Source organism: Oratosquilla oratoria, chromosome 40 (genome assembly GCF_046742065.1).
Source record: "Oratosquilla oratoria isolate Oo_2021 chromosome 40, ASM4674206v1, whole genome shotgun sequence".
Lineage (NCBI taxonomy): Eukaryota > Metazoa > Arthropoda > Malacostraca > Stomatopoda > Squillidae > Oratosquilla > Oratosquilla oratoria.
Genome location: NC_134816.1, coordinates 9,073,759 through 9,095,983, shown reverse-complemented (window position 1 = coordinate 9,095,983; position 22,225 = coordinate 9,073,759). Strand labels below are relative to the sequence as shown.

General features: G+C 37.1%; 1 protein-coding gene across 6 annotated transcripts in view; it reads right to left on the bottom strand.

Moving 5' to 3' along the window:
• The window catches only part of LOC143020634 (protogenin B-like), an 862,265-nt gene extending 846,088 nt beyond the window's left edge, over positions 1-16,177 (bottom strand). For 2 of the 6 annotated variants that reach the window (XM_076177127.1, XM_076177126.1), the window contains exon 1: positions 15,806-16,177. Coding sequence is in view for 1 of the 6 variants with exons in the window: in XM_076177128.1 (XP_076033243.1) it covers positions 15,806-15,872 (67 nt within the window). In the remaining 5 variants the exon portion in view is untranslated. The remainder of the gene's footprint in view (positions 1-15,805) is intronic. The other 4 variants (XM_076177129.1, XM_076177131.1, XM_076177128.1 and 1 more) reach the window with 3 other exon arrangements.
• Positions 16,178-22,225: the final 6,048 nt, after the last annotated feature.

Below are 22,225 nucleotides of genomic sequence, written 5' to 3'. Positions count from 1 at the left end.
CGGAATAAGTGGTAGCATATAAAGTTGGACTAGTAATTGGTTGAATGATCAAAAACAGAGAGTTGTTTTAAATGGAAAAACTTCTAGATGGAAAAATGTTACAAGTGGAGATCCCCAGGGTTCCATTCTTGGGCCACTTCTATTCATAGTATATATAATTGATATAGACCATGGACTAAAATCTACCGTTTCCAAATTTGCTGATGATACAAAACTATGTGGAATGGAAAATGATCACTTAAACCAATTAGATATTCAAGTAGATTTAGATAAATTACAGCAATGGTCTGAAAAGTGGCTAATGAAATTTAACACAAGTAAATGCTAGGTTATGCACATATGCAAAAATAAAAGTAAATATGATTACAAGTTATTTGGAAATTCGTTAAGAAAAGTGGATAGTGAAAAGGATCTTGGGATAATTATCAGTAATGATCTCGTGTCATCCAAGCAGTGTATTTCAGTCTCTGAGAAAGCAAATAAGATTCCAGGACTGATTGCTCGGTCTTTTGACTTCAAAAGTCTATCACTCATTAACAAGCTATATAAATCGTTAGTTCGTCCACATTTGGAATATGCTGTTTCCATAAAGTCACTGAATCTCATTAAAGACATTGACAGATTGGAAAAAGTGCAACAGCAAGCCACAAAACTGATTCCAAATATCAAAAATAAATCATATGAAAATTTACTAAAACATATGAATCTGTTTTCCCTAAAAAAGCATAGACTCAGAGGTGACTTGATACAGGTCTTTAAGATTTTAAAGGCAATTGACAACATCAAAAGTGACAAAATTTTCACACTGAATGAGAATCAGACAAGAAACAATGGTGTCAAACTGTCTGGAAATAGATTTAATTTGGAAGTGGGTAGAAACAACTTTGCCAACCATGTAGTTAATGAATGGAATAAACTTCCTGCAGAGGCAGTGCAATGTAGTTCAGTTTGATGCTTTAAGAATCATTTAGATAAACACCTAAGCAAGATACTGTAATGACTATAATTTATTTTATATTGTTTTGTTATCATTTGTCCGTTTGTTTATTATTTGCTTGATTCTCAGTTATTATTATTTATATGTCAATCTATCATTATTTACTATTTACCATATTGTTTATCATTTAACTATACCTATGCATTTATGTATTCTATTTATTATTTACATTATTATAATTTTCTTTATTTATTCATCTATTTATCATTATGATTTTTTTTTTCATCCAACCTAGATATGGACCAAAAGGTCTCCTGCTGGCATGCTCTGCCTTTGTAATATCCATACAAAAATGATCATTTCATAATCTAGTAACTACCTGGTTCTTCAATGAAAGTTTGTATAATAATCTCTGTATACCAAAAGATTTCTTCCCCCTTATGAGGGAGGTAACTAGCCAAGGCATGCACCCATCTTCATCCATATCACTCCCATCCCATCTTTCACCAATTTGTTTTCCCTTTATCTTAGGTCCATCAAAAGTAGTTGGGTAAAGTATTTAGAAAAAACAACATACTAAATCCAAGGCAGTTTGGATTCAGACAAGGACGATCATGCGTCACCAATTTAATATGTTTCTATTCAAGGCTAATAGATATAATACAAGAAAGAGATGGATGGGCTGATTGTGCATTTCTAGACCTAAAAAAAGCTTTTGACAAAGTACCACATAAGAAGTTACTTAAGAAATTAGAAACTGAAGGAGGAATACAGGGCAAACTGCTTAAATGGATGGAAGACTTTTTGCAAGAAAGAAAAATGAGAGTAGTGATAAGAGACAAACACTCTAACTGGGATGAAGTAATAAGCGGTGTTCCCCAAGGAACAGTTTTGGCCCCAATAATGTTTGCTATATATATTAATGATATGGATAAAGAAATTGAAAGTTACATGAGCTTCTTTGCAGATGACGCAAAACTGTTAAAAAAAAGTGAACACGGAAGATTGTGAGTCACTACAGGGTGATCTCAATAAAGTATGGGAATGGAGTAGGAAGTTGGAGATGGAGTTCAATACCAAAAAGTGTAGTATAATGGAATTTGGAAAAAGCAAAAACAGAATAACAGGATCATATAAATTGGGAGAAGAAGGAATAAAAAAAAGTAGAAAATGAGAAGGACCTGGGAGTCATTATTATGAATAATATGTCACCTGAGAAACATATAAGATTTTTGGAGAAACTTATAATTTAATAAGAACAATCAAAGTGGCATTTACATACCTGGATGAAGAAATGGTGAAGAAAATATTAATCACTTTGATAAGATCAAGATTGGAATATGCAGCAACGATGTGGTCACCAAATACAAAAAAATGTATAACAAAACTTGAAAGAATACAAAGAGCAATTACAAAATTGGCACCAACACTCTCAAAACTATCATATGAAGAGAGACTAGCAAAACTTGAGCTACAGACACTAGAGCAGAGAAGAGAGAGAGGAGATTTGATAACTATTTACAGAATCATGAAAGGCATAGAAATTATTGATAGAGAGGATCTAATAAAATGTGATGAAAGAAATACAAGAGGACACGGAAAGAAAATCAAGAAAGACAGCTATAGAAGAGATCTGAAAAAGAATAGCCTTCCTCACAGAGTAATACACATTTGGAACAAGTTAGATGAGAAAGTGGTGCGTGCAAAAACAATACATGAATTCAAAAATAGTTTAGATAAAATGAGATATAAAGACACCACGAGCATAGCTCCCCTTCCCGTAAAATACAACTAGGTAAATACACACACACACACACGCGACCAAGAAGGAGAGGATTTACAACGAAAAAGGAAAACCTGGTTTGTACTGTAGGGGTGGGGAGTGAACGTGAGTGCCCGAAATGGTATCTATGCAGTGCTAGTTAATTGTGTTAACTCGAAATTAGCAAAAATGAATGAAAACGGCTCGAAAGCCAGTTGCGAATCAGAGCCATCTGGAGGCAATCCACTGAACCGCGATGTAAACAATAAACAAAGCGCCACGTGTTACGACAATGACTTCTTAGGGTTTGGTAAGTACGAAAGAAAGAACTTAAGTAGATTATTAGAGATAGAGAGAGAGATGAGCAAAAATAGGACTCGGTGGGAAAATGAAATCATGGACTTAAGAAAAGAGGTCATTGGTTTAATTGATTGTTTATCTAAGACTAACCACGAAATTTCTGACCTGAAAAAAGCTAACTTGGATCTTACAAACGAAATTAAAGAAATGAAAAGAGACATAAATGAACTGAAGAATGAAAATGAAAAGAAGAAAACTAATGATAAATAATAGCGAAAAATCTAAAGCAAGAAGTGAAACAACAAATTCCAAGAATTGGACACAAAAGATCGAAGAAAACTTAGGTGGGGACAGTATCCAGGAAATTAAGAAGTGGAAAGAAAATATTGAAAATAAAGAAATTGCTTTTCAAAGAAATAGTCAAGCAGCAAATGCAAGATAATGCAAAAGACACAATCATTCAAGTGATTAACGAAAAAGCAAACTGGGTCAGGGACACAGTAGATAGGAAGACATGTATTGTGGTTTATGGGCTTAAAGAAAAACAAGGATTGGCGAGGTACATGAGAGAAAAAAAGAAGAAAAAGAGGACAGCAGTAGAAATCCTTAATGAAATTCAGGGGGAGATAGTGATTTCAGGCACAGACTTAGAAGAGACTTACAGAATTGGTCGCTATACTAAGGATAGGAATCGACCTCTAAAGATAAAAACTAAGGTCACAAGTGGGTAGTAGAAGACATATTTGAAAAAGTAGGTAACTTGGCAAAGAGTGAAAAATACAATAAGATATGGATAAAAAAGAGAAAATGAGAGTACTGAGGAATTAGAAAAAGAAAGGGCGCTAAGAGAAGAAGCAAAGGAAAAAACTTGAAAAGATCGGAGACAGAATGCAAAGAATTCCAGTGGAGAGTAATAGACTTGAGATTAAGACAATGGCGCTTTCAAAACGAACAAAACAAGGGAAGAAGAAACCAGGGAGAAGGAAGAAAATTAAAAGTGGCCTATACCAACATTGACGGACTAATTTCGGGACTGAACGAACTCAATGATTATCTGTTAGAAGCAAAACCAGACATAATGGGAATTGTAGAGGACTAAACTAAGAGGTGAAATACCATCCACTGTATCGGACAAGGTTTATACAACTACTGGATAAAAAACAGGGACAAGAAACAGGGAGGGGGAATCATGTTTCTTTCTTGGCCAAGAAAGACCTAAAGGTGACAAAAATTGCAGAGGCAAAGGTAATGCTGAATTGATCATGATAAAAGTCGAAGGCAAGAATATGAAGAGTAGAAAGTTTGTGGTGACTTATGTGCCTCCAAAAACAAGCGCTTGGAAAGAAATTGAACATAAAAAAAATGCTAGATGACACAAGAAAATCACTCAATGAGATACTAATGGGTAAGGGTTAATCTGGTTAGTTATGGGGGACTTCAATTGCAAAGAAATTTGTTGGGACAGCTTGACAGTGCAAGGAGGAGATGACTCGTGGGGCAATGTACTGCTAGATATGACCATGGGAGTACACAATGACCCAATGGGTCCATGAAAACACAAGGTACAGAAATAATGAAGAGCCATCGAAACTAGATCTAATATTTACAACAGAGCCTGAAATAGTGCATAAAGTCCAGTATGAGACACCAATTGGAAAGAGTGACCATGTACTCATCGAAACTATACTAAAGGACGAAATAGACATAGAGAGGAACGAAAAGCATAGGAAAGGAAGACTGAGGTACAACAAAACAGACTTTACAAAACTAAAGACATTCTTCCGGAATGCAAACTGGGAAATATTTTTACAGGGAAAGAAACAGCAGTGGAAGAGAAATGGAATATATTGATGGAAAACTACAATGAAGTGGTAAAACAGGCATGTACCAAGACAAAAGCGAGAGAGAGAGAGTACATTAAATGTTGGTTCAACAAAAGATGCAGTGAGGCAAAAGACAGAAGGGACAAAGCTTGGAAAAAGTGGAGAAAAGACAAAAAACAAAGCAAATGGCAAATTTATGTTAACTATAGAAATGAGTATGTTAATGTGAGAAGAGAGGAGAAAAGGAACCATGAGAAGGATATTATAGACAAATGCAAAGAGCAACCCAAACTTATTCTATCGGTATGTGAATGGTAAACTTAAAAACAAACAGGAATTGGTGAAAAACTATGCCAAGGAAACATAGAATACACAGAAGATTTAGAGATGGCCGAAGTCATGAACAATCACTTTAAATCTGTTTTCACCAGAGAGAAAATACCGAATTGTGACATAGGACGAAAACAAGAAATCTCCCCTCATGAATGAGTTTACAGCATCACTAAAGGAAATATCAGAACATTTTATCAAGTCTGGATGTCAGAAAATCACATGGCCCGGACGGTATTGCAAATTGGATTCTAAAGGAGTGCAAAGAAGAACTAACAGACAAAATACACATCTTAATAAACAGCTCACTCAAAGAAGGAAAGATACCCGAGGACTGGAAAAACGCTAACATTGTACCAATATACAAAGGAGGAGGAAACAAAGAAGAACCCACAAACTATAGGACAGTAACACTAACAAGCACCATAGCCAAAATTTGTGAGAAAATAATCAAGAATAGATGGGAAAAACATCTGGAAGACAATGACATATTAAACCCAAGACAATTCGGATTCAGACAAGGAAGATCATGCTCCACAAACTTAATATGCTTTTACTCAAGACTAATAGACATAGTGCAAGAAAGAAATGGATGGGCTGATTGTGCATTCATAGACTTGCAAAAAGCCTTTGACAAAGTACCACACAGAAAACTACTAAAAAAACTGGAACACATAGGAGGAATACAGGGAAACCTACTAAAATGGATAGAGGACTTTCTGATGGTAGAAAAATGAGAGTAGTGCTCAAAGACAAATATTCAAAATGGGAAGAGGTGATCAGTGGAGTACCGCAAGGATCTGTGCTGGCACCAATAATGTTTGCTATCTATATGAATGACATGGATGAGGACGTGAACTGCTACATGAGCTTCTTTGCCGATGACGCCAAACTGCTAAGGAAAATAGAAACTGATGAGGACTGTGAAGCACTGCAAGAAGACCTAAATAGGGTATGGAACTGGAGTCAGAAATGGGAAATGGGCTTTAATACTAAGAAGTGTAGCATAATGGAGTTTGGAAAAAAGCAAAAAACAGAATATCAGGAAAATATACAATTGGAACCAAAGAAGTAAAGAAAGTAGGATCCGAAAAAGATTTGGGAGTAATTATCACGAACGACTTGTCCTATGATATACAGATTAACAAAATTGTCGGGGAGACTTACAACTTGCTAAGATCAATAAAAGTGGCGTTTACATACTTGGACGAAGACATGATGAAAAAAATATTGGTTACATTGATAAGGCCTAGATTAGAGTATGCAGCGACATTGTGGTCCCCCAGTACCAAAAAAAAATATAAAGAAAATAGAAAGAATCCAAAGAGCAGCTACAAAAATGGCACCTGCACTTGCAAACCTATCATACGAGGAGAGATTGGCTAAACTGGAGTTACCAACACTGGAGCAAAGAAGAGAGAGAGGTGACCTATTGACCATCTACAGAATCATGAAAGGCACAGAGGTACTCGATAGAGAGAACTTACTTAACTGGGACAAAAGAAACACAAGAGGACATGGAAAGAAAATAAAAAAACATAGCTATAGAAGAGAACTGAAGAAAAACAGTTTTCCTCATAGAGTTTTGGACACTTGGAACAAACTGGACAATGAAATCTTATGCGCAAAAACCATTCATGAGTTTAAAAACAAACTAGACACTGCAAGATACAACTAGGTAAATACACTTTTTCAGGAGACCTGGAAAAAAAAAAAAATTCCACACAGAGTGGTAGACATTTGGAACAGACTGGACAAAATAATAGTGTATGCAAAAATTATACATGAATTTAAGAGCAAATTAGACAGAGATACAAAGATGGGACACCATCGTTAGATACAACAAGGTAAATACACACATATAGGGTGTTCAGGTTAAATCTGACAATTTTTCAGAAAGGAAAAAAAGTCCTGTCTTGGCCAAAAATTTATGTATTCTCAAAATTCAAAGTGCATCTCTTTAAGTACTGTACAATATAGATAACAATCCAAAGTTTCTTCCCAGAATGATATCTAGGAAGGCCCAAGGATTGTTGTCAGCTGCTGTGAAACTGCAGGTTTCCACTTAAGCTTTGGTTGCAGTTGCTATTGTTAACACTAGACTGGCTTTTTTCTTCTCTGGCTTTACAGCCATACATGCAGCTGTCTGGTCACATCACTCACCAAGTCTGTTAGTGGAATCAGCTGATCATAACAACAACATAAGCCTTATCTCCTTATCTAGTAGTAGGGATGTTTGATGTTCTGAAGGCCTTCATGCTCACGAATGTTTTCTACAAGACTTGTAATAGTCTCCTCGTGGGACCAATGAAATTGATATGACATGTTTTCAGTCTTGTGAATGCATATTTGTTTTGCATACCACCAAGGTCATATGAAAACTTAATGTCTATATTTCCATAAAATTACAATTTATATTTGGCATTTTCTTGTATTGTTTTTACTTAGGGAGAGCGACTGGAGGAAGTGGATAGTTTTAGATACTTGGGTGTAAATGTGGCAGGAAAAGGTGGAGTGAAGGTGGAGGTAGAATGTAGATTGACAGAAGCGAGTAAATGCCTTGGTGGATTGAAGAGTGTAATGAGGAATAGACATTTGGGAATGGATGCTAAGAAGAGACTGTATGAAGGAGTGATTGTGCCAACAGCACTGTATGGGGCAGATACATGGAAGATAAGAGAGGAAGAGAGAAGGAGTTTGAATGTGTTTGAGATGAGGTGTCTGAGAAGTATGATAGGGGTTACTAGGCTAGATAGAGTGAGAAATGAGGAGGTGAGGAGAAGAACGGGGGTGGAAAGGGAGTTGGGAGATAGGGTTGATGAAAGAGTATTAGGATGGTTTGGACACATGGAAAGAATGAGTTAAGAAAGACTAGTAAAAGAGGTATGGAAGGCAGATGTGGAGGAAGTGAACATGAGGGGACGTCCTAGGATGAGGTGGATGGATGGGGTGAAGGGGGCTTTGGGGAAGAGGGGAATGTCTGTTGAGGAAGGTCAGGAGAGGACAGAAGACGGATGAATGGAGAATGGTTGTATATGGATGATGTTGTGATGCATGAGGTGGAATGGGCAGGGGGATGGGGGGTGAGGTAGTATGTGTGAGCAAAACTTGACGCAGTACGAAGGGATTTCTCCCCGTCTTCTCCTTTTATGCATGGGGGGATGGAGAGGGGGGGGTCGCCGATTTAATGAAGCGGCCTTGCTGTGGATGTGCTGTGTCTTGCGACACTGCTTCTGACCCAGGGCAGTGGACAAGGTGCAGGGATGACCCGTCATTCAGGAGGTGCTAAGATAAGAGGGAGGGTGGAGTGTATTCAGGGATGGAATGGGTGGGAATGATTTTATGCCTTTTCCTTTTTGGCTACCTCCCTTGTAAGGTGGGAAAATGCCTTGGTATATGTATGTATGTATGTATTAATGAATTTAAGATCAAACTGGACACTGCGAGATACAAAGGCGGAACACCACAGTGTAGCTTCCCTTCCCATAAAATACAACTAGGTAAATACACACACACACAAAGTGAATCTCCAGACTAACAACACCTAAAATTTGAGCCCCCAAGAAACACGTTAAAAAAAGGAACGTCTCAACAGTGTCACATTAGCAGGATACCTAGATTGTGTTAAATGGGAAGGGAAGTACTCGTGGATACTTGAAATGGTTAGATTATAGCACAAATAGTGTGTACTGAAGTAAAATGGAAGATAATGATGACAGACCGAGGAAGCCCCATGGAGGCGGAGTGTTGAATGTAAACACATACCCGGAGCCATCTATTGGTACAAGAGCGAAGCATAATGTAAATATAAGAGCTTTGTATCACCTCTGGATATGAAAATATTTTTTTTTAGATGTTAGTGCTGAGGGACATTTTTCTGGTTTCAGTGGGTATACATACATACATACATACATATATATATATATTATATACACACACACACACACACACACATATATATATATAAATAAATATATATTTAGTAGAATCATAGATATAGAGAGGAGATGATACTGAGGGAATCATGGAAACAAGAGACTAAGGATCTATGGAGGGCTGAGCAAGAAATAAAGAAATGAGTGACGTAAAAGACTAAGAAGGGGAGAGAAAGAGAGAGAGAAAAAAAGCAGCAAATATAGTTAATCAAAGGAATGAATGTGTAAAAATATGCAGGGAAGAAAAAAGAAACCATGAAAAAGACACAAGAGAAAAATGTGAGGCTCAGCCAAAACTATTCTATAGATATGTGAATGGTAAACTAAAAAACAAACACAAAATAGTGAAATTATGCCAAAGGAATATGGAATACACTGAAGATACAGAAATAGCTGTAGTCATGAGCAAACACTTCGAGTCTGTTTTCACTAGAGAAAATGTACAACATCGGGATTAAGGGAGAGAAGTCAAATCCTCCCTATGAGGGAAATAACAGTAACATGGAAAGAAATAATGACCCAAATAATGAACCTTGATGTCAGGAAATCCCATGGCCAGGATAGAATTGCAAACTGGATATTAAGAGAATGTAAAGAAGAACTATTAGATAAAATATACAAGTTGCTCATTCAAAGAAGGAAAAATACCAGGAGAATGGAAAAATGCTGATATCATACCAAATTATAAAGGAGGAAATAAGGAAGACCCAACAAATTACAGACTAGTTACCCTTACAAGCATGGTAGCCAAAATTTGTGAAAAAGTTATAAAAAGTAGATGGACAAAACATCTGGAGGAGTTCATACTAAATCTGAGACAATTTGGATTTACACAGGGATGATCATGTGCCACAAATTTGATTTGTTTTTACTCAAGACTACTATGAGTAGATATAATACACAAAAGGGATGGGCTCAGAGATAAGCATTCTACTTGGGAAGAGGTGATTAGTGGAATTCAACAAGGATCACTATTGGTTCTGATGTTTGCTATTTATGTGAATGACATGGATGAGGTTGTGGAATGTTACATGAGCTTCTTTGCAGATGACACAAAACTGTTAAGGAGAGTATTGAAATGGACTGTGACTCACCACAAAGAGATCTGAACAGGGTTTGGGATTGGATTCAAAAGTGGGAAATGGACTTAAACATTAAGAAATGGAGCATAATGGAATTTGGAAAAAGTGGAGAGAGAGAGAGAGAGAGAGAGAGAGAGATATATATATAAAATCAGGACAATATAAATTGGTGAAAAGGAAGTAAATAAAGTGGGATCTGAAAAAGACCAGGGAGTAATCATTACAAATGAAATATCTCCTCACAAACAGATAAACAAAATTGTTGGTGAAACCTATATCTTGCTAAGATCAATAAACATGGCTTTTACTTACTTGGATAAAGAAATAGTGAAGAAAATACTAGTCACACTGATAAGACCAAAATTAGAGTATACAGTGACACTATGGTCACCCAGTACTAAAAAGAATACAAGGAAAATTGAGAGGATCCAGAGAGCAACTATGAAGATGGCCCCAACACTATCAAAACAGTCATATGAAGGCAGATTGTCACAACTAGAATTACCAACTCTGGAACAAACAAATGAGAGAAAGAGGCGACTTGTTGACCATCTACAGAATTATGAGTGGTATAGACTCTTTGATAGAGAAGACTTACTAAATTGGGATAAGAGAAACACAAAAAGACATGGAAGGAAGCTCAAAAAGGACAATTACAGAAGAGATGTGAAAAGGAACAGCCTTCCCCATAGGGTGGTGGATGTATGGAACATACTAGACGAAACAATACATGAATTTAAGAGCAAATTAGATATGGTGAGATACAGAGATGGGACACTATGAGCGTAGCTCCCCTTCCCATAAGCTACAACTAGGTAAATACACAAACTGAGAATGATGTGGGTGAAAGGGGTATTGAATACAAGAGGAATGTCTGTTGATTAGGGAAGTGAGATGGCATGATAGTAAATGGACAACAGTTTTGGATCAAAGAGAAATCGATGGAGCTCTAATGGATTTCTTGTCTTCTCTGCAAATTCTTAAGTAGATGAGGGAGGGACAGTTGCCATATATACCAACTTTGCTTGCTGTGCAGGAGCTGTGACTTGATGCACTGCATCTTACCCAAACAGTGGACATGAGATAGGGATGACTCTTCATCCATGTGGAGCTAAGATTAATGGGACAATAAATGGGTTATAGATGGAAAAGGAATGTATGAAGGGTGTGTGTATGTTTTGACTAGGTCATCCTCCTTACAAGGGGGAAAGGGCTTTTTGATACACACACAAACACAGAGTAAAGAAAGAGGAAGGCTGTCTGTTATCACAAAAAGATCAGGAGACTATTCATTTGGAGCTAATAGAAAATTAATATTAGTACCAAAAAATGCAAAGTATTATGACTGGGTAACAGCTGCAAAAAAACATCCTTGATCTATTCCCTGGGATGTGAATCCATTGGAAAAGAGAGAGATTTAGGAATATGTTAAAAGAAAACTTGTCACCAGACAGATAGATCAGTAAAACTGTACGAGAGACATGAATTGCTGTAGAATGTTATGATGGCTTTTTACTATACGAATGAATATTATGATGATAACTCATAGAAACCCTAATCCACCCAAGACTGGAGTGTCAGTGGTATTAACTATTATCCTTACACAATGTAAAAAATATACACAAAATTTTTAATATTATAAGGGCAATAACCAAACTGGTTCCAGCTAAGCAAATCAACAACAAACTTCACCCCATACCATACAACACATAATGGAAGACTGCATTATACACAATCATGCACGCAAACAACACAAAATACACTCTATAAAGGATTTGTGGGAAAACCCAGTTTCGGCAGTAGCATTCCTTGGGGAGACGGGACTGCTCGGACAGTCTAGGGAATGACAACAACAACAACAACAATAGGAGATTAAAAGAATTAGATCAAATAAATCGAAAGATCAAAGAGAGAAAAGTGACTTGATTATAATATTCAGGTTGCTAAAGGGGGTTGATTACACTGACAGATGATATTTCTTGATTGGGGATATTAGAATTTTACAAGGTCATGTGGACAAAATTAAAAAAGACAATGTCCAATGGATGTGACAAAATACAGTTTTCCATTCATATGCAGAAATACTTTGAATAACCTAGAAGGCAAAGTCCAAGCTGACACTACATGTGAATTTCAATTTGAGTGCTAAATGTAGTATGGAGATACAGTCCAAGTTGGAACTTGTACACCATGATTATGTAAATACAATACAGACTGAGAATAAGGTGGATAGATGTGGTGAAAGGATCACTGGGTGCAAGCCTATGACTTGGATGCAAGAGTTTTGACTGGTTCTGTCAAGCTAGGAAAGGAGAGGGCAAGAAATATATGCAAGTTAAGAAGTTGAAGCTAAGTATGATAATTGGAGAGTAAGAGACAGGACCCTATGAGCATCCCTCCTGTACCACAAATAAAAATTAGGTAAATACAATCAAGTTCACACACACACAACATTGTAGGTTGCTACAAGATCTTGACAGGGTATATAAGTGCAGCAACTAAAACTATTCCAACTTTGTTTATGAAACACATGAAGAGAGACTGAATGTTCTGAGGCTACTGACACACACATACATCCTGCACAGGGCTTAAGTAATTTGAGCATCGCTGCGCTGCAAGTCATTACTCCAACTCAACTCTTGTGATGAGGCGTTGGGTGTTTGTAAGGTCACAGCATTACCCATAGACTCAGTCATACACAAGCTCTAAGTCTCTTACGAGAGGGAAATGACTGTCGATCGTTACTCCAGCATGCAATCCAAGACCATGGTGAAGGAAAAAAAAAAAAAAAAAAAAAAAAAAAAAAAAAAAAAAAAAAGTGTGGTTACAATATTGAGATACTGTGAGAAAGGGAGATAGACAAATAGAGAAAGAGACCTATAATGTGTGTCTCAAATGTATGCAGGTACATGCACATATACATACATATATATACATACACATATATAAAATATATATGTGCACAAACACACATCCACTACTTTATATAAAACTTTTACTTGTTACACAAATGCACACGCCTTTCTGTTACAGGAGAATACAATGAACCATATGTACCTCGAAGTGGTGGTCCTTTGAGAAAACCTCAGAAATCATCTCCCTGCCACACATCTTCAAACACTGTCAATATCCCTACTTCTATTTACAGATGCAGTTCCAGAGGGCGAACACTAAGTTTTCCAATTGATACAGTCCCAGGATCTCTATCAACTTTGTATTTCCTCTACATTTATACACAAAACCTGATAACTGTTAATTTCTCCCTCCTACTGGTGACAGAAAATCCTACACTAATACAATATAAACAAGAAAGAGCAGGAGGGACTAAACTGTTGCTAGCCCCTGTGGGGCTGTGGATTTCCCGTCAGTGAAATGATGCTACAATTATTATGAATTCACTACATATACATATAAAAATTGTGAATCAAATCTTTGAGCTTCTGCCATGTATTTTTAATCTAGTCGATGTCAAACAATTCTATTCAGGTGATAAAAAATCCCTCGCCCAAGGATTAATGTGTAACTGTGTTCATTTATTGATATAACAAATACCAAATGGCATTCCCCACTTATAATGTTCTGTAATAACCAGGAAATTTAAGTGTTGATTCTATCACAATCTGGCTGATCACTGTTCATTACCAATGCAAGTGTACAACTTAACCACCAGTATAATAATTCAGACAATCTGTATACACAAAGTAATAAATAAGACTAAACAATAATTCAGTCTGCAACAACCAATAAATTAGCCTAAAATTTTATACTACTAAGCAAACCTTTATGATGCCTACATGATCAATGATCATCATATGCAAGAATATAGTTGCCATGCATTTGCCAGAATAAAAAATATAAAGTAATATAAGGTCATTACTAAAACACTGATATACTATTTAATCCATTCATTGAAGTGATTTTCCTGTGTTAAATAAAACATCACATACCAGAACAAAATCTGTAAAGTTATTGGTATGACTGCAATACTCCAACTGATAAAAATGGGTAAGTGCATTTGATAAAGTCATCTAACCAGAGATTTGTGTATACAATGCCTTTAGGAATTTTAAAATGCATACTCTACAGAACAATATTTACTACACTATTAAATCTTATGTAATGTCTTTCCAATGTTTACTTATGCCAAAAGGGCACATTCAAATTGTGTAATTACTCACTAAAATTGTGAAAATTATATAATAATAACCAATGTGCAATCAGTTGCTAATATCCTTTAAATGAATATATACATGAAGCCTAATTCTCTAGCATAGTATGCAATTAACTTTAATTTGTTGCTATACCCTAATATCTGTGCACACCTGCCCGGTATTACTTCACAGCATATCTAATAGTTACAGTATAACAATGGGTGTACACATAATGCAACAACCCTGCTTTGTGCAATTGCAGGAAATCACAATCATACAAATACATAAATAAAAAGTTATAATAATACACTTCTAATTCAGCACATTCACACCACGACCATGTGTAAACAAGCTCATTATCCCTTGCCTCACTTCTACCGACATTTGGCCAGTGTAGTAAATACACATCCGAGATAAGCACAGCCATTGTAATCTTGCTGCCGAGTGTAATATTTTACGAACGCAAGATTACTGGGTCGATTCTCCCCAAAGAGGGGCGACTGGTGCTGAATGAGAATACTAGTGATGACTGGGTATGAGCGTATACCAGAGACCATCACCATTTCCACTACATATCTTTGTCATTATTGAGCGTTACTATGGTGATAACCAGTTTAAATTTTTCTTAAGTTTTGGTGGTAACTTAAATGCCAATGATGAAGCAGTATATGAAGTTGTTGGTAGTAATAGTTGCGTAAGTAGCACAAATAATGAAGAACGATTGTCGTAGTTACGATTGAAAACAATTGGCGAAACCTGCAAAAATCCTATTTGATGTTCGGGAACAACGTAATAATTTTTCCACTCGCCTCGGCTCAGAAATGTAACACGCCTGCTACACAAACTGCAGCACTTATTGTCCAAAGTACTGTATTCATTGAGCCTAAACAACCACACTTTCACGTAATACGGCATAATACTACGCTTGACATCGACGTGTGTTCTACTGGGTACATTACAACACCCATACTTTTAATGGTCGTAATGACAGTAGGTGACGCGGACGACAACTCTTGCAGCAGCAGCAGCAGCAGAAACGTGGGTGCTGTAGCAGACAGCGCGAGTAACGCATGTGGAGGTTAGCTTTGTACATGCCTGACAACGACACCCAAAGCCTGCATGAAAGTTCATCGCTACGACGAGATGGTGGGATAAGACTGTAGGCGCAGCATTAGGCTGATGTAAGGACAACAGCAACAGGAACAAGATCCATTCAATTGGCTGACCATGCCTTGAAGGGTGTGGTGTTTTGTCCCGTGGCATGGCCTGGCAATGGCTTCATGGCCTGGATCAGGCTGGTTGATGCAGGTCTGAGTGATGACACTGCGGGCCGCTGGCATAGCTTTCCAGTGTTACTGCCACCGCCTCAAAACAACAAACTGCGGGCGGCCATTTTTGAGCGAGAAGCAAAAAGCGGGGAGGCAGTAAGGAAGAAGCATGTTTGGTGCAATGGTGGTGAACCCACGGCTTGTGGGACAGTCTTACCTGTCAGCAAGGTGAGAATGAGTACTACTGCTGGCGGTGAGCCTGGCAGACAATTGGACCACGCCATATATACTTCCACATTGATAAAAGTTTGTTTCACAGCGTCAGACACCGCGCACACCCCGACACTGCTCACATACACTGAGCTTGCTTGGGATCAGTGCTCAGTGGCGCTACCAATGTGTGTGTTCGTATGTTCGCATCACAGAACTCCACTTCTGAAGGCAGAGTTTGTATGCTTGTGATCGCGTTGCATGTAAACTTGAGTATTTTCCGTCTTGACAAGGTTCAATTCTACACAAGGATCGAAGCTGCAACTCATTGAGATTGATTGGATGTAGAAATAGACGAGTGTTGTATATTATGTTGCCCTTTCTCTAGGCCTCTTGCAATTACAAGGCCTGTTTTCTGTCAGTACACCAACTTGGGCTGCCGAACTACTCTCCAGCCTATCCCAGTGAGTAGTAAATATTTTAGATGCAACAACCAGCGTGACATTAATGAAAGGCATGCTGCAGAAATGGAGAAAAAAATCATATTAAATAGTGACTATTTAGCAACTCGTGGGAGCGCTGTGGAGACGGAAGGGTGGTGAGAGGCCCTGCCAGGGTGGAGGGGCTAGCGAGGGGTTTACGCATTCTTGTAGAAGACCCCCACCAAACGCACGCACACACGCACGCACGCGCGCGCACGCATACTTTGTGGTGTGTACACATGCACTCACACACGTTGCCATCACATTGGTAGGCAGCATCTGCGGAAATTCGGATTGGCAGTGCACATTGCCCCGTGCATTTCCGTGCTTCTGTCAGGCCTACACGTATTAACGCACGCACGCACGCACACATGTACCTGCTCCCCCTCCACACACCCACACCTAAATGCACGCACTAGCATGTAGGACGCATGTGGAGATACACTGAATGTCCATAAGTATATATATATATATATATATATATATATATATGTGTGTGTGTGTGTATTCACTTGGTCTTTGGATCACGTGTTGAACTCGTGATCGACAGCTATTTCCCTCCTGGAAGAGAGCTCAGAGCTCGTAGGTCCGATCTATGGGTAATGCTATGATCTTGCACACACACACACACCCTACTCCCCGCCCACGAGAGTCAGAGTAACGACCCGAGGCACATCGATAACGAAATAACTTCGACCCTGGGCAGGATTCGAACTGGGTGCTGGGAGCATTTCTGCTTCCCAGTTCAGCGCTTTACCAACTATGCCACCGAGAGAGAGAGAGAGAGAGAGAGTGTGTGTGTGTGTGTGTGTGTGTGTGTGTGTGTGTGTGTGTGTGTGTGTGTGTGTGTGTGTGTGTGTGTGTGTGTGTGTGTGTGTTTACCTAGTATTTTACGGGAAGGGGAGCTATGCTCGTGTGGTCCCGTTTTCATATCTCATTTTATCTAAACTATGTGTGTGTGATCACATGAAGAATCGTCACCCTAGACTTCGACAAGGTGACAATTCTTCATTTGGCCATCCTAGGGTGACAATTCTTCATGTGGGCCATCCTGGGTTTACGACTCTTCGGTTGTATAAGTTGATGACAATAAGGATTCAATCATTCAATTCAGTCGTGGCACGCAATACTTTTCAAGACGTCGTTCTCGAGCTTTTGAGTGATGATTCCTCTAAAGTTATAATGTGGATGCAACAGAAGCTTTTAAAGAGCGAAGTAAAGTGTGATAGCTGCGCTATTTGGATGAGCTGGACAAAATATTCCAGATCGAAGGATGGGTTTATCTGGGAATGCCAACGAAAAGACTGTTTGAAGTACAAATCGAACAAATGAATTAGAATAGGACTTTTTTTTTTGCCCGTTCTAATATTACACTTCGAAGGTGAATTCATGGTATGTATCTTTTGTGTGAGCGTATTGGAGAAAGAGCAGCAAACCGTCAGGTGACTTTCTGAGAAAGCAATGATAGAATGTTACAGTTTTTTCAGAGGTCTGTACCGTGTATTTTGCAGTTAATCCCGTTAAACTTGGTGCGCCTGAGGTCACAGTAGAAATCGACGAATTTTGCTTCTCCCAAAAGCCGAAACATCATCGTGGACGTGGATCTCGTTCATTTGGGTTTTTGGTATTGTCGATACCAGCACAAAACCTTCAGTTGGCTACATGGAAATTGTTGAGACAAGGGATGCTGTCACTCTTCTCCCATAATACTGAAGTTGTTCGACAAGGATCTGTCATTCACGGTGATGAGATCATATAGGAATATTGGTCTTGGATGTGCGCACAAAACTGTGACTCATTCTGTCAATTTTGTTAATGCTAACACAACCGTGCACACACAAAAGGTTGAATTTTATTGGAACAAGAATAAAAGTTACATTAAGATCATGCGTGGTTGCAAAAAGAGTTTTTAAACCTTCAAGAATTCATGTGGCATGATCGCTTTTCTGATAACGCTCTAGAAGTATTATGCACATTGCTGTTCAATACCCAGTTTAAAATGTTAATTCTTTAATGGAATTATGTAATAAAATGGAATTATGTAATAAAATGTACATTTCACTATTTTCTTTGTTAAATCCTAATTTTTATTCCACTGTTAATGTTCGGCGGTGTACTGGGGTGACAATTCTACAGGTGGGATCTCATGGGGGTGACGATTCTTCATGTGGGCGTTCTGGGGTGACAATTCTTGTGTGTGTGTGTGTGTGTGTGTGTGTGTGCATATATGTATATATATGTGTATATATATATATATATATATATATATATATATATATATATATATATATATATATATATATATGCGTAAATAACCACTAGGAAAAAGTAAACTAACGAAGCAGAGCGCTTTCGTGTAATTACATCTTCAGTGCAGATACAAAGAAGGAATTCCTTCTTTGTATCTGCACTGAAGATGTAATTACACGAAAGCGCTCTGCTTCGTTAGTTTACTTTTTCCTAGTGGTTATTTACGCATTTGTGAACACACGCTCCTAGTGTTTTTATTGCATATATATATATATATATATATATATATGTATGTATATATGTACATATATGTATATATATGTATCAAGGACTACTATTACACAGGACGTGCGCACCCAGATCCCTGGGTCCGATAGCGGAGGCCATTGCTTTCTTTGTAACCTAACATTTTATATTGGACAAATATATCAAAACTAGAAACCTAACATTGTATATAGGACAAATATATCAACTATTGACTTATTCAATGCAGTATAAGTTAATATAAACTTTTATAGTCAAATAAGAAACTATTTTTAAGGCACTGTCATGCTTTGAAATGCCAATTTTAGCCGTACTTAACAGGTATTATTGTATGAGGTTAGTGGACACCAGGGTTGGCGATTTTTTTTTATCTTTTTAAACAATATAAAAAATACATTTTTTTATTTAAATCAGATTTATTTGATTTAAATAGATTTTTTTTATAGATTTTAAATATTGAGGGATTGCTATCTGATATACGATCTGATTGCTAAAGGACATTTTTAGCATATCAATATAAGGAGCAGGGTTATATAGACTTGCCACAAGTATACAAGGAACGGTATAAGCCGTATGTGAGGACAGTATGCTCAGGTTCACTCAATTCTTCCAAGAGTTTCCTCATCTTGGTGACATTTGCTGCATTGTCTGTCACAATACTTCGAATGTGACAGCCAAAATCTTGTTCAACCTTCTTGATCGAATTTTGTACAAGTTGTAGAAGATATTCATCAGTGTGAGGTTTCTCTGATGTGTCTATTGTGTCAACTAAATAAATCTGACCAGTGGATGTTGTTAGAGTGACACATATTATGGGCTCATTATGGATGTTAGACTACCCAACAATTGAAAGACATATAGTTTCATTATTCAGGTCATCTGCACACTTTTTATATTCCTTTTCATACACAAGATCCAAGTACTTATCAGCAATATCTTTTCTGGATGGAGGAATATAACCTGGCCTCAGGTTCTGAACCATCTTGAGAAACTGAGGATGCTTAACAAGACGAAATGGTGAACTTGTAGCAAATATAATTCTTGCAACTTTTTTGTCGAGATTTTCCTTTTGAGAGGCTGAAGTTTTTATGATAAATCTATCCAGAGGTACTGATGACTTTCTTTTAGATGGAAATGACTTAGCAGAAGTGGCGCCTGTGGAGGAGTCTGATAGTGACCTTTTTAATGGTGGAGTCAGGTTTGCAGATAATTCAAGTGGGGCCAATGATGAAGCTGTTGATACAGATCCTGAAATGGAAACAGAAAATTTTAGCATATTGCATAATTTACAAATGAATGAATACAGTGTGATTTAGGCTACTTTTGAGTACTGTAGTTATTTTTTTAGATAATGATCATATTCACAAAAACCACTAAATTATTTGTAAATAATTAACAGGATATGAAATAGGTGGGCTTGGAATTCAGCTCACACAGGATTCAGTCCACTTTTAAATTCACTAAAAATAATGGGTTAGTTGGGTTAGGTTAGGCTAAATCCCTTTGGGCTGAATCCCATGTGGGCTGAATTCCAATGGAACCTATGAAATATATTACACAATGTTGAATGAAATGAATAACAATCATCTAGGCCCCAAATTTGAGTGGATACAGTATATTATAGTGATATAGTCATTACCCAAATTTAGAAGTAATGAAGTTGAAGTATCATCTCTTTAAGCCTTTACATTTTTATTGCACATGCTCTCCATTGTTCACCATATATAGTTGCGTATGAAAAGGGAGAAATGCACACAATATAAGTAAAATTATTTACCTGGGTCATAAATTTTTTCTTCTGTACGGTGTGGCTGACCTTGGCATTCATCTCTGTGAGATTTTAATCTTGACACAATGCCCTGTAGTTCATGGCTGCAGTCTTTGCATTTAGCTCGGTACCCTTTGCCAGAAGTTGTTGGTAGTTTTTCAAAATAATTCCAGACAAGATAATTTTTTTCTGCCTGAAGGAACCACTCTGCCAGGTCCAGAAGACATCCTTCCTGGTTGATTCCAAAACAGCAACTAAACTCAGTGAGAAGCTGCTTACCATCAACAAATTTCAACAAGAATCTTGTTGAAACTTGTTGTGGGCTGCACAGTGATATATATACTACATGCAGGCTTATACCCTTCCTTGTATACTTGTGGCAAGTCTATATAACACTGCTCCTTATATTGATATGCTAAAAATGTCCTTTAGCAATCAGATCGTATATCAGATAGCAATCCCACAATATTTAAAATCTATAAAAAATCTATTTAAATCAAATAAATCTGATTTAAATAAAAAAAATATATTTTTTATATTTTTTAAAAAGATAAAAAAAAAAAAAAAAAAAAAAAAATCGCCAACCCTGGTGTCCACTAACCTCATACAATAATAATTGTTAAGTACGGCTAAAATTGGCATTTCAAAGCATAACAGTGCCTAAAAAATAGTTTCTTATTTCACTATAAAAGTTTATATTAACTTATACTGCATTGAATAAGTCAATTGTTGATACATTTGTCCTATACACAATGTTAGGTTTCTAGTTTTGATATATTTGTCCAATATAAAATGTTAGGTTACAAAGAAAGCAATGGACTCCGCTATCGGACCCAGGGATCTGGGTGCGCACGTCCTGTGTAATAGTAGTCTTTGATATGTGTATATACATATATATATATATATATATATATATATATATATATATATATATATATATATATATATATATATATATATATATATATATGTGTGTGTGTGTGTGTGTGTGTGTGTGTATATATTAAAACTGATCGTCTTGCATAATGATTTGTGTAGTTCCCAACTGCAATGCAAGGTTAGAACAATACCCCAGCTGGCACACAGGCACGTAATTGATTGTATATTTTGATCACTACCAAATTGTTGCCTAAGTCACTGATATATGATTCTTCAATCACTGATATTTATAGATATTTATTTCTTATCTACGGGTCCAGTCGGTCTAAGGTTTTGATTGAAAGAACGAAAGAGTAACATACCCCATGACCCTCTGGCAAGCAAAGATCAAATGATACATACCATCAGATAAGAATGTGATTTGTGATATTCTAACAAGCAGGCACACTCTCATGTAAGATATCGTATTCTGGAAGTTCATTTTAATGTTGACACAATAATACAGTATGGGTAGCACTTTGGCTCATGCATTACATGATGTCAAATTTAGCTTACTTATGCCATATTGATGCGCATGCTTCTAAGCCACAATTGTTTGTTCGCATATGTATCATGTAATAGTGCAATTATTTATATACTCACAAATTAAGTTTTAGGATAGTAAAACAGGGGTAGGACGAGGGCGTGTGTGAGACTCAATTCTGTAACTTTCAGCTTATAATACAATTATGGTTCATTTGAACTTGACATTTTCTTCATTATGTTGCTGCATGTTTGATTTTTA